The following is a 12,851-nucleotide window of genomic DNA, read 5'->3' on the forward strand; positions in this document are numbered from 1 at the left end:
AGTAAAAGGCAAAAAAAACAGAGAAAATATTAACACTTCTTGATCAGTATATATAAATTTAATCCATGGATAATTTGAATATATATTATAAATCTTATAAATTTGGTTCTTTCTTTTTTTTTTTCTTTTTTGAAAAAAAATCCTTTTGGAAGATAAAAAAAATGACTTAAATTTATAAATACTCAAGAAAAAAGTCAATTTATAATTGACATCATAATTTTATGTTGTTAACTTTATATTCGCTAGTGGCTACATATTTCGATCAACTTAAAAAAATCTTGTTTTTCATATTTTTTATTCGAAATTTATTGTTCTTAATATTTTAAGTCAAGCTTAATATATTTTAATATTAATATTAAATAAAATGGTGTGAACCAGATTAGAGTGAACCATAATTCTATTTTTTGAAAGGCAAAAACAAAGGCATATTTATATTAAACATAAACTTTGTTATAATTGATTTTTATATTTAGTATTAATTAGTTTAATTAATAATGAAAAATTTAAAATATACGAATGATAACTACAAATACAGCACAACCATGTAATTAAGGATAATTTAAGAAGATAAGATGAATAATAAAAAAAAGTAACAATAGATAATGAAAAGTAACTGTAATCACTTTTATTATTTTGTATTTTCTGTGGAGTCTTGGTTATTTTTCGTTTTGTCTTTTTTTTTTTTTTAATCTCATTTCACCTCCTCTGAGACTGCTCACTCACTCCCACAATCCTGTGTTGATGACCTCATTATCATCAAGGCTAAACTTGCTCCAATCTTCTCCTGGCTTTTGAGGCTCAAACACAATAACCCTACCATCTGTGAGCCCCACAGCAAATTGGCTTGGCTTCTGTGGATGTGCAGCAATGGCAAGTGGATAGATGCTTGAACTGCAATAAACAAACAATATAATTACAATGGTAATATGTATAACGAAAAAATGGCAATCCATAATGTTAGCTACGATAAGAATCTAAAGCAGTGTCAAATAAGCAAAACTAAAAGTTTTTCTTTTCTAAGATGCATAAAAAAATTGCATTATTTATTATAGATGCATATACTTTCTTGGACAAGCCTAGAAATATTGAAACCTTAGAGAAGAAAAACATACCTTGGAGTTGTAGAAAGATAAGCTGAGGGATTAACCCTACAATGCATTTGAAGTTTCAAGGTATCAAATATTCCCACGGTTCCATCAACAAAACTGGCATACACAGCCTGGCCATCAGATGAGAAAGTTGCCTGGGAGATAACCATTGAAACTTCTGGAACCCACTGGCATGAAACAAAAAGTATATATACTTGTTTAGTAAGAAACAGCTGGCTTAGAAGGGGGGAAAAACCCACATCATAAGTTAGGGAAAGAAAAGAGAACCTGGTTACAACATTTTAGTTCTGTTGCTTCATGCATTGCAAGATAATTACTTCTTACAGCAAGGAAGTGCCTCTGGTATGGGTGAAACTGAATGTGAGTGTCAGATAGTATTTCTGGCACCTTCTGTCCATGTATTTGCAAGTATCCATCTTTCTGTTTTTCCCATCCATTGGTGTTCCATACAAAAATCTGCAAGAGATAATTAAAATAATGACAAAACAATTTAATATGGACCCAACCAGCTTATATATAATTGGCCATAGAATGGAAGGTAATTTTGCAATATTAGTAATGGTTGCATGATACATGTATGATGTAATGAAATATTAAATACTAACCTGAGCATTTATATCACCAGAAACAAGAAGATCAAAACTACTTGAAAAGGCAAGGGCAGTAACTCTTTTGGAGTGGCCCTCAAGCTTGCTTATAATCTGTACAAATGTAAGACACAAAAAACTATAGCTTCAACTTCTTTGAAGTAGGTAATGATACATATCTTTCTCAAAATGAAGTAAGAGACATACCTTATTTGTACGGACATTGTATATAATTATACTGTAATTATCCATACCAATGGCAAGTATATTATTATCACGAGGGTAGAAGGAGAGACAAGTTGCCATAGGGGGTGGAGTCATGATAGTCGTCACAGTCTGTACTTGTGAGTAAATGAGTGAAATGATTAGTCAAATCATAGCTTCATTGTAAACACATAGTGGCAAATAGTAAATGATAGCATGATTTCAAATAAAAAAAGAGAATAAATGAATAATGTTTCTGAACTAATGAGCATAGGATGAAAGAGAAGTATACACCATGACAACTAAATGAAAAATCAAATATTCTGATTCTAGAAAAAGTTTATGCATATAGATGGTTTCTACAAGTTCTTTGAAAAACTTTATGAATGTAGGGATGAAATCGAACCTTCCACAATGAAACCAAAAAATCAGCATTAAACAATTTCAAAGAAATGAAGGAGATTTCTTTAGTACAACAGGCTTCTATCCTTTGGGTTTACCTTAAAAGTCAACATGTTGAACAAGGAGATTGCCTCCCCAGATGTTGACATGAGATATGAATCATTCTTTGATAAAGAAAAACAGGAAACTGGGTTTCCACTGTAAGAACTTGTTAGTTTATTGCTCATCAATTGCAAGCCACTCCTTGATCGGCAGATGTGAGGGGAAAATTGTGCAGTTGCCTACATGTATTACTTATATTTATAATAAATTCAACTACAAAGTAAGAAAACTGAAAAGATGGAGATGAGGTGGGGAGGGGAGAGGGAAAATCCATATAAAAAAGTGGATTTTATGTTTCCACTTACCTTGCCATCCAAGTTAAGGCTATCACGAGGCCATTGCCAAAGTAGATGATCACCATTTGATGCCAATGCCAAAATGCCACATCCCGCATTGGTGTAAGCCAGTCTAACTATCTGTGTTTTATCAGAGGGAAAGTTAATGACAATTTTTTGTTCTGTGAAACCTAGTTGGGTAATGTTTGGTTATCCTGTATATTCCACCTTATATTTATTTGTGAAAAATAAATCTTATGTGGATTGGAACTTCCATTTTCAACTTGGTATATGTGGATGCGTGTTTATCATCCATGGGATTCAGTGGTGATTGTTATTTTATGATTTCAATTGTCTTAAGACATTTATGCAAAAGGGAGCTGAACATATTAAGAGAGTTATCCCATGATAGCTATGATATGTATCATGTACAACTTTTGTTAAAATTAGTGATAATACATGTAACTATTGGCAATAATCCAATAAAGCATTAGCATACAAATGTCATACCTTGCTTATTTTGGGATGAACTGGAAGCTGCAAGAACTGGCACTGGGATGGCTCGCAAATTTCCGAGACATTCCAAAACTTTGATTTGTTATGGGAATCTTCAATTGAATTAGACCTCCCATCCTCCGAGCCCTTTTGGCACCCATTCTTTAACAAAAAAACAAGTAGAAATGAGGGTACCCAAGTATAAGATGCAAATAAATGTCAAGAAAGCAAGTCTAGTCCAAAAACCAGATACACAGACAGATATTTGTATGTATCATGCTTACATAAGCTACTTACTCAAACAAATGAACCTCAAAGTGTTCTATGCATAACACAAGATTAAATTATAATTTTTCAAACAACATACCATGACAATGCCTTCATCTGCTACACCAGCACCAGCATCAACCAAAATTGGACTTTCCGTACACTGCAAGAAATAAAAAAGTTCAAGGATTGAAAAACTCCACAACGTAGTCAAAGTAAAGTTAGGTATGCTTACCTTTAAGGTTTCATGTTGATTATTGGGGACATGAATTGAACGAATTTCATTCTGTTTCTGCAAAATGTCATCAATTGCTAAAATTTTTATTTTGTTTTCTTTTGCAGCAACAGCCAGTAATGTGCCCTTCTTGTTGAAACGAATGCATGGATTTTCCTGAAGAAAATGAATTAAAACTTAAAAATATCATTTGCTGTTTAAGTTTAACACTTTAACTAAACTGCCACCTCCCACAGAAATATAAGATTTCCAATCAAATAAATTGTAAATGTTGGATTGTCAGAACACTAACACAACTTATCTAGAAAGAAAAAGACCTACTGAAGAACTTACCAGTAATTCAGCATCAACATCAGTGCTTGTCCAGAGCTCAACACTGTCCATATTCCAAAATTTAACCTTGTGGCCATCACCAGCAGCCAAAAGTCCTTTCTGAGTTGAATCAAAATGGATGGCAGAAAAACATGGTTTCTTAAGTCCCTTGTATGTTCTTTTTATATATCCTTCACTTTCATCCCATTCCACAAGATATGGCTCCCCATCTTTACCAGTTCCGCAAGAAAAAAGCCTAGAAAAGTTTATCAGCATTAGTTAAACTGCAATAACTTGTTAGTAGGAAACAAATTATTCCAATTGTATTGAGACTAGTAGCTCAAAACCTTTTATCATCAGCACTGTAAGCCAATGCAGTGTAGCCATAACCAGGGGCATCAAAATCAACTCTGGCTCCCAAAGAATCATATAACCATGCCTTAATCTTTCCGTCGGTTGAAGTTGAAAAAATAAACTGCAGTGCAGGTACAAAAGAATCACATAGCATATGAAGAACGATTAACACATAGTCACATACAACTAGTCAATAAATTAATGACACAACAACCAAGGATGCTTACATGAATTTGTTGCTTCACATGAGGACAAATAGAACATACAGGAGCATCGTGACCTTCAAAAGTATAACATCTGACACCACTAACAGTATCCCAGACCTTAAAAGAAGTAAAAAGGACCTTAGGTTAGTTTTATTTTTTTCCAGGGGTGGAATCCTTGAGGTCAGTTTCTTTATGAATTGATAATTTAATTTCAGTCATAAGAACTGACCTTTATTTTCTTGTCATCTCCACATGTTATGACCAACAATTGCTCATTAAGAGAAGAAAATGCTAGATCGTTGACACTGCCATCATGAGCATCAATCTGCCAGGAAGTATTTAGAAGTTAATCTTAGAGTTATATATATATGAATCTAACTAGACATGTAAAAGGGGCATATGGGGGGATGAAATATATTTACTTCTAAATGTTGGCTAATTATGTCATTGCCATGATGATAGGAATATAATTGAACAAGATGTTTTGAAAATGCAACCCCTGTTTAAAGTAAGAACAATAGTTAGGAGCAATAAACCTTTGTAATCATTGGTGATTAGACATACCCTTTAAGTAGCTGAAGATTCTTACCAAACAGTGAACCCTCAGGGTTCCACTTGATTTTCTTAACTGAAACACGAAAGTCCTTTTCCTGAGCTTCCTGAATATTGTTGGTAGTGGTTCAGAGTATTTACTCTTTAGGTCATTGATATGATAATAATAAGTACTCATTGGAGTACAACATATTCAGGAAGTGGACATACCTTGAAATTGATGGAGCTTGCTCCAATACCCCATATTCTGTAATTTTCAGAGAACAATTTCTCACCAGAATTAACATCCCAAAGTCCTATACTGCCAATATTTGTTCCAGCTGAAGAAACAAAACAGTAGCTATATATTAGCTATTTTTATTTCTTATTATCAGTTGCCTCAAGCTACATCTACAATGAAGTGATATTTGAACAAAAAATGTAAAGACTAAGTTCTATTAAGCAACCTAGAAGAAGTGTATGCCCAATAGGATGAAAATCCATGGTAACAGGAAGTGAATCCTCTTTGAATATCTGTACAACATTTTCAGGAAGAACATTTGCTATGGCTGACGTCACCTACACGTGAAGGCACATCTTTTATTTGATTCCATAGATAAGATATAGGAAATCTTGCAGCTATGTTTAACAAACAGTTTCGTCCAACTGACCTCATTGGAAGTCTGGCATGGCCTTCCTTTGAGTGATATTACACTAGGATCCTCCATTGCAGTTTCTACAGAAAGGCCATGGAATATACCGTCATAAGCAATAATTAAAATGATTACTGAAGCAAGAAAAAAAAATGCAAGAATAAAGCTCATACCTGGATTTGTTAGTGTGGCGGGAAAGGGTACAGAATCAGTTATTGTAGATGGGCCAGAATTATTGTTTGACAAATGTTTATCAGGATCAGAATTTTCAATTGATTCATTTTCTTCTGATTGCAGAGACGAAAGGTTCAAACTTGGTTTGCAAACATGATCCTCCAAGAGAGTTTTTATACCAGGAACTGGAAGTGGATCTTTACAAAGTAGATGCTGCCAATTCAAACTGAAAATGAATAATGAGTAAATTTTCTACCAGGAGATGAAAAGCACAGGCAACATCAAGGATAGAGGCAAACATGATAGCCAAATATGCTTGTATGTTATCTTTTATCAACTTTAAATTGGGAAAAGAGAGAGAAACCTTTGGTTCAGAAGATAACGTAACCTCTGACTTTTAAAGACGGGACATTTCAATTTTTCATGGAACACAGGATTTGCCTCAATGACTTTCTTAATATCATCCGCCACAATCTTCCTTACAGAATCTGTATCTCCATATGTTGAAAGTGATGCATGCTCCCTGATTAGACCCAGATAAAAGTTAAGCTTAAAGCTCATCAAAGGATGTTATTGGTCTCGTATCTAAAATTAGTAGACTGGTAATCGAGCCATACCTTATATTGCTAATTATCAAAAGCTGAGTCATTTCATTGAACAATTCTTCATGCCCTGAGGAAAAAACTTTCAGATCCTTGATGAGGATATCCAAAGCCTTGCCACGATCGTCCCTGATGAGTGATGAAACAGAACAGACAAGTTTAGAGAATCATAGGCTATGAACAAAACACACCTGCATGAAACAACTAAGCATTCCTTTGGAAATAATAAGATGGTACCAAAGCACAGAAATTTGTTCTTAGACCAGCAATATGAGACAACAAAAGGCTTACATGTCTAACGCCTCAAGGAATTTCTGTTTCCTGATTTCAAAGTATACTTTGGTGGAGTGCCTGTTGTCATCAACACTTGTGAATCCAGAAAGGTACCTCTCAGCATCATCCCATTTCCCAGCAAGTAGCATGTCCTCGAAATACTTCATGTCAAAGTATATCCCACTTTCACGCTCAAGCCTGTGAATAAAAAATTGGAAGGAAAAGGAAACAAATGCCAAAAGATTAGTCATCAAGTAAAAAAAAAAGAAAGAACCCTGAATTTAGATAGAGAGAGGGAGACATACTTGTGTGCAGTTTCCTTCAAACCCTCCTCATCAAGAAACTGTAGAATCAAGAAAACAAGCTCTTTATTCAGACTAGACTTCTCCATTACAAACCCGTTTGTTTCAGATTACCAACCCTGCAGCACAATCAGATAAAATCAAAACTTTAATTCAAATCATAATTAGTATCCAAATCAAATACCAAAAATTTGCTTTCACTAAAACGACAGACCAATTGGACAGAGAAAACCTGCAAACAACGGTGTTTTTTCAAAATCTCAGACCTTTTGGTTGGGCTTTTGATTATGGGAAAAAGATTCGACAATCACTAGAAAAAGGGTAAAGTAAAAAAGGCACAAATCAGATCCTAAAACGTTGTCATTGGAAGGTCAAATTGAAAAGAAAAAAAGAAAAAAAAATGGGTTTGGGGCCACTCACAACTGAAACTGAAGCAGAAAAATAAAGACTTAAGAGATGGCACGGATCATGGTATAATGGTATCTCCCCTGCAGCCACCTCCATCACAATTATGTTTGGAAATTGTCAAATAGAAAAGAAAATTTCTCTTTTGTTACTTTAAGCATTAAAAAAATTGAAAAAGGAAAATTTGGTACAGAAAGGGACAGCAAAAGAAGGCATAAAGGTTCACCAAAAGCCCACCTGAAAAAGAGGTGAAAAGATGAAAACTAAGGAGAAAAGAAGGGAAAGTTTTTGAAGGTTCTCCTCAGTGGGAAAGAGAACCTTTTGTGTAAAAATTGTGGACATACAACTGAGGCCCACTGATTTATATGATCGACGTTGTGGACGAGAAGATAAGCACTCTAAAAAACAATCTCATAGGATACGATAAGCGAGCTGGCTTATCTGTGTCTAGTAGGCCTGACCAGGTGGGACCCACCTGAACAGATGGTCGTCTTTCATGTGAAAGCCACGTAGACACAAATAATATTAAATGTTTTCTAAATCTCATATTATTATTATATAATTTCTATCTATTTCTTATTCTTACTTAATATGAAATTATTGTTAATACAACTTTAAAATAATTATTATAAATATTAAAAATTAATTATATTATAGATTATATAATAAACTCCACCCAGTGCGTGAATTAATTAAAGTAAAATTATTTGAACTTAATCAAATGTCTCATGTTCAAGTCTTAGTAAGTAAATGCATATGAGTACCTCTTCAAATACTCATACTCTATTCTCTCTCTGTTTCTCGTATTACCTTTTATCTCATGTTACCTATGTCTTATGTGAGATGATAATTTAGGCTAAACATTTAATTAGTTATTAGTGAAATTAGTTAAATGTGTAATTATATTAAGATATAATTGAAAACTTGTTTTATTTTCAAATATATTTAATAACTTAACTTTTCTTCCTTGGTCTTGATAATTCAGTTAAAAGTGACTAATATATAGGAGATGAGGGAGTAGCTTCTAACATTTATTACTCTTTTCTCATATCTCTTATAATGTTAATCATATGGACACAAAAAACTAAAATGATTTAATGACGATAAAGTTAAATTTGTAAAATTGTTATTATTTTTTATCAATTTATTAATTTTTTTATATGTACACACTAAGACGACAATTATGATGAGATTGAGTATTAAAAATGTGCAATAAAAATATAGACTATTTCCAATCAAGAGTCACCATTTACCTATTTCCAAACTTTAAAAAGCAAATGTTTATTAGCATAAAATTAAAATTAAACAAGTGTTTTAGCTTCTACATTACACAAAATAAATATTTATTTTATGCAATTAAAATTTATAATTTTTTATAAATAATTATTTCTTAGTTTATAAATTATATTATAATTAAAATTTATAACAAATAAATTATATTTTAAATTTGTAATAAATGATTTATGTTGTGATATATTATATTTTTAATTATTAATAATTTTTTTAAAAAATATTTAAAATCAAGTTAAAACTAAAGGTGTAAAAAATGATAAACTGAAATAGATAATAAGGTAAGCTAAACTACTCATATCTGACTAAAAGTATAAGATTACATATCAAATGTTAAGAATATATTTGAATTTTGAAGATAAAATATTTATATTTAAAATCTATTTTTAATATTCACTTAGAGACCGTTTAACCATTCAATTGATATTAAATTTAAAAACATAAAAAGATGAAATTCATCACTTCATAAGAAAACAAGAATGAATACTCAAATGAGAGTGAAAGATTGAATGCTATGAATTACTCCAACAATAACTATTTTAGAGTGTATTTGAATGAGGAAATTTAAAATTTTTAGAAATTTTATATTTTAAAAATTTTAAATACATTAATTGAAATTCTTTTTTTTCAAAATTTTGTGTTTGGATAAAAAAATTAAAATTATGAGAGTGAAAGAAAATGAATGTAAAAAGAAGAGGATCATCACCCTGAGAACGAAATCTCAGGAATTTTTAGGTGAAAGAGAGCATGAAAATTATAAAGAAAATATGCAAATATTTTGAAAGGTTATTCTCAAATAAGATAATTTCAATTTCTCACATTTTAGAAAGAAATTAAAATTTCACATTTTTAATTTTTTAAAATTCTGTTTTAAAATTTCAAAAATTTAAATTATTCATAAAAAACATCAAAACAATGAATTTTAGATTAAAGATATTTAAATTCTCTGATAAATTACTTTCTCATTTAAAATTCTTTATCCAAACGCACTTTTAGAATTATTTTTCATTCTCATCATTTATTTTATTTATCATCCTCATTATTCATTTCTTTTTAAAATCCACACACACAAGAATTACGTGACACTCACAAACAAAATAAGAATACACCAATCAATAATTTATTTTTTATATGTCTAGTAACAATGACAATGTGAGTGAAATGTTATAAACACCGTGATACTTATATCCAATTCATATAAATAAAAAATAGTAGGAATTAAAATGAATATTAGACCCGGTAAAATTACTCATGACGAATAAGATAATTATCTATTTAATGTGTAAAAGGTTGAGTATGAGTATTTTAAAAAAAAACACATTTTTTATTTGCTAAAAGATCATATTGTAAAAGATCTTTGAATAATATTTTAATTTTTGTAATGTTTTAGGATTATGATTATGCTTCATAAAATATCTTTACATGATATTTTAATTTAATTATTATCATATTTTTAATTAATATTATATATTTTAAATTTTTTATAATGTTTTTTAAACATTTTATATTGTTTAAAGTATAAACAACATGTACATGTATGGACATTTAAGTACCCAATAGAGTAAAGTATAAATATTAAAGTTATTACCCATACTATTGTGTTATAATATCAAAACATTTTGTTGAGTATAAAATATTTTTATTTATCATTTTTTATCAAATTTAATTCTACATGGATTATACATTAATTGCAAAGAGTGCAATATTTTATTACTATTAAATATGCAATTAATGATACACGTCATTAAGAAAAAATACATTTATTATTACCTTCGATCAATATATTTTTTTTTTATCTTTATTCTTATTCTTGTCTTCATCCTTATATATTAAAAGTAAATAAGGTCGGTGTCTCTCTATGACATTTAAGAGTAAAGATAGAATGGTTAATTTATTACTTCGCTTAAAATTAATGCTATATATTTATTGCTTTTAAATGTGGCTGCACGTATTCAAGTAAGTTTTTTTTTATTAAATATTTTTAATTTTATCCTCCATAACTCACTCCCTTTATTTTTCTTCTGTATTTATTATTGTCTTTTTTCATTGAATGCGCTTACTTCAGGTGGCTTTGAATCAACTCCTTTTTTTTTCTTTCTTAATTGTAAAAATAACCTCCCTGGATTTTAATTTATTCTTTGTTTTTTCAAATTGATTGTTAGTGTAATTTAAGTAAAAATTTGACGTTAACTGTTAAGGAAAATTATTGATTGTTACATGTCATTATCTAATTAGTCAATAAGATGATGAATAAAAATTAATAATTAATAAGACAATGATATGTTAGTGATGACGTTGCCAACCTCCAATTTTATCAATGGAGACTTAAATAATCAATTTGAAAAAAAAAAAGACTCTAATAACAAGTTAAAATATAGGGTGACCGATTTAGTGAGTTGGGATAAATATGAAGACTATTTTTGTAATTAAGTCTTTTTTTTTCTCTCTCAAATGTCTAATTGTCTATATAACTCTACTTCCCACTCATTCAATAAGCTCAATTTTCACTTCAAAAAGAAAAACTCTATTTCAATTTTTTATTGTCACATGAACTAGGTTATTTTCTCTTCCTACATCATCTTTGTTTGCATATTTTGATTGTTGTTGAGGTATGTATCCCTCCCCTTTTGTAGGCCTTTTTGTTTTCCATCTTATATTGTTCTTATTTTTGCCTTCTTCCTTTTTTATGTTTTAAATTTCTTTCCTCACATTTACACATTTCGTTTCTTGAAGCAGGAATAAACTTTTCATTTGTCACGAAATTGCTAAAGGCAAACTTTGAGATTATCGCAATTGAAGATAGACAATTTTCATATATTAAAAAGTAGTAAATAAGTTTGATGTTGCTTTAGGAAAAACTTTCTCGTCCATTTTAAGGATAGAATGGTTAATACGGACAAAAAAGAGAGGATATAATGGTTAATTTATTGCTTTTAATTGTGTGTACACAATACAAATATTCAAATAATCTTTTATTTTTAATTATAAAAATTACTATTATCAATTATTAATAACTTAATATTATACATTTAATTACCAAGTATCCATATACCATTAAACATTAAATAAAAGAGTACCATAATTATATTTGTAATTAATCAATGAATATTTATTGAAGCTCTATGAAAAAAGCATTATTGCAGGACACTGATTTTGTCACTCCATCTCTTCAGATGGGTCAATGTTTATGGTCCCTTTTTAATATTCGTCATTGTTTTTGTACAGGGGTTCTCAGTTCTCTATTTCATTATTGTTTTCCTATAAAAAAAGTTCTCTATTTCACGTTTTTTTTTAAATAATATTGTGCGTGAAAAAACTAAATTACGTTCTATCTTTTCTCCATTTCATCAAAATTACTTTTCTATAAATTTTTCATGGGGAGGTGCTAAAATCCAGGAGACATATTTTTTTTTATTTAAAGTCTATGAGATTTTAAATAAAAAAAAGTAAAATTATATTTTTATCCCTTAATTATTTTTAAATTTTATTTTAGTCTCTTTGAAATTTATTCACGAAAATAATCGTTCAATTATATCTGTAAATATAATTTTAAATCTAAATTTAAACTATGACTACCACAAAATGTTGATTGTCACTTGTAATGTCCTGCTTGCACGATGAGACTTCAACCAAAAATACAATTTTAGAAAGAAAAAAAATTGAGACTTCAAGCAAATAATTGAGGGCATAACATTTGGGTGTTTTTTTTTGGGGTTATTAAAAATAAAATCCCCTCGAGTTTTGGCTAGGGGTGTTTTCCACGTGCCTTGCTGCGCGTGAGAAAACAAAAGCTGATGTTGGTCTCATGTTTGTGAATTTGGACACAGCTGGTGGAGTTTGCTTGTCTGTGTGGGACCGCCTCCTATGATATGATAATATGGAAGCTTTATTTGATGTTTACATGATACGCAATTGTACTTATCTTCCGTAGTTGTAACCCAACAGTGTTCTGTCTGATACCATGACAGAGTCTTCCACCCTCAACAGTGCCATGTAAAAAAATACTAGTATGTTTTAAATTTTAAGTACTAACAACACTAAGTGAAGAAATGTGTTCTTAACACTTCTTTTAT

At 30.3% G+C, this 12,851-nt stretch overlaps 1 protein-coding gene across 5 annotated transcripts; it reads right to left on the reverse strand.

The window, feature by feature from the left end:
* Nucleotides 1–603: 603 nt before the first annotated feature.
* On the reverse strand, nucleotides 604–7,868 carry LOC100786908 (protein TOPLESS). 5 transcript variants are annotated; one of them, XM_003527737.5, is made up of 26 exons: nucleotides 7,504–7,674; nucleotides 7,350–7,393; nucleotides 7,087–7,202; nucleotides 6,800–6,979; nucleotides 6,524–6,637; nucleotides 6,271–6,429; nucleotides 5,906–6,132; nucleotides 5,751–5,815; nucleotides 5,547–5,658; nucleotides 5,311–5,420; nucleotides 5,138–5,207; nucleotides 4,971–5,047; nucleotides 4,778–4,873; nucleotides 4,570–4,665; nucleotides 4,336–4,463; nucleotides 4,010–4,244; nucleotides 3,677–3,832; nucleotides 3,542–3,604; nucleotides 3,190–3,336; nucleotides 2,710–2,820; nucleotides 2,401–2,583; nucleotides 1,904–2,032; nucleotides 1,715–1,810; nucleotides 1,377–1,565; nucleotides 1,113–1,276; nucleotides 604–891 (listed from the first exon to the last, which is right to left on the reverse strand). In XM_003527737.5, the coding sequence occupies exons 3-26, from the start codon at nucleotides 7,170–7,172 to the stop codon at nucleotides 720–722; spliced, it is 3,165 nt and encodes a 1,054-aa protein (XP_003527785.1). In that variant the 5' UTR covers nucleotides 7,173–7,202; nucleotides 7,350–7,393; nucleotides 7,504–7,674; the 3' UTR covers nucleotides 604–719. The 5 variants fall into 5 exon arrangements, with proteins under 5 accessions (XP_003527785.1, XP_006581344.1, XP_014631679.1 ...); XM_006581281.4 differs by having other exon boundaries at nucleotides 7,316–7,393; XM_014776193.3 differs by having other exon boundaries at nucleotides 7,298–7,393.
* Nucleotides 7,869–12,851: the final 4,983 nt, after the last annotated feature.

This window comes from Glycine max, chromosome 6, assembly GCF_000004515.6.
Source record: "Glycine max cultivar Williams 82 chromosome 6, Glycine_max_v4.0, whole genome shotgun sequence".
In the NCBI taxonomy this organism is placed as follows: domain Eukaryota; kingdom Viridiplantae; phylum Streptophyta; class Magnoliopsida; order Fabales; family Fabaceae; genus Glycine; species Glycine max.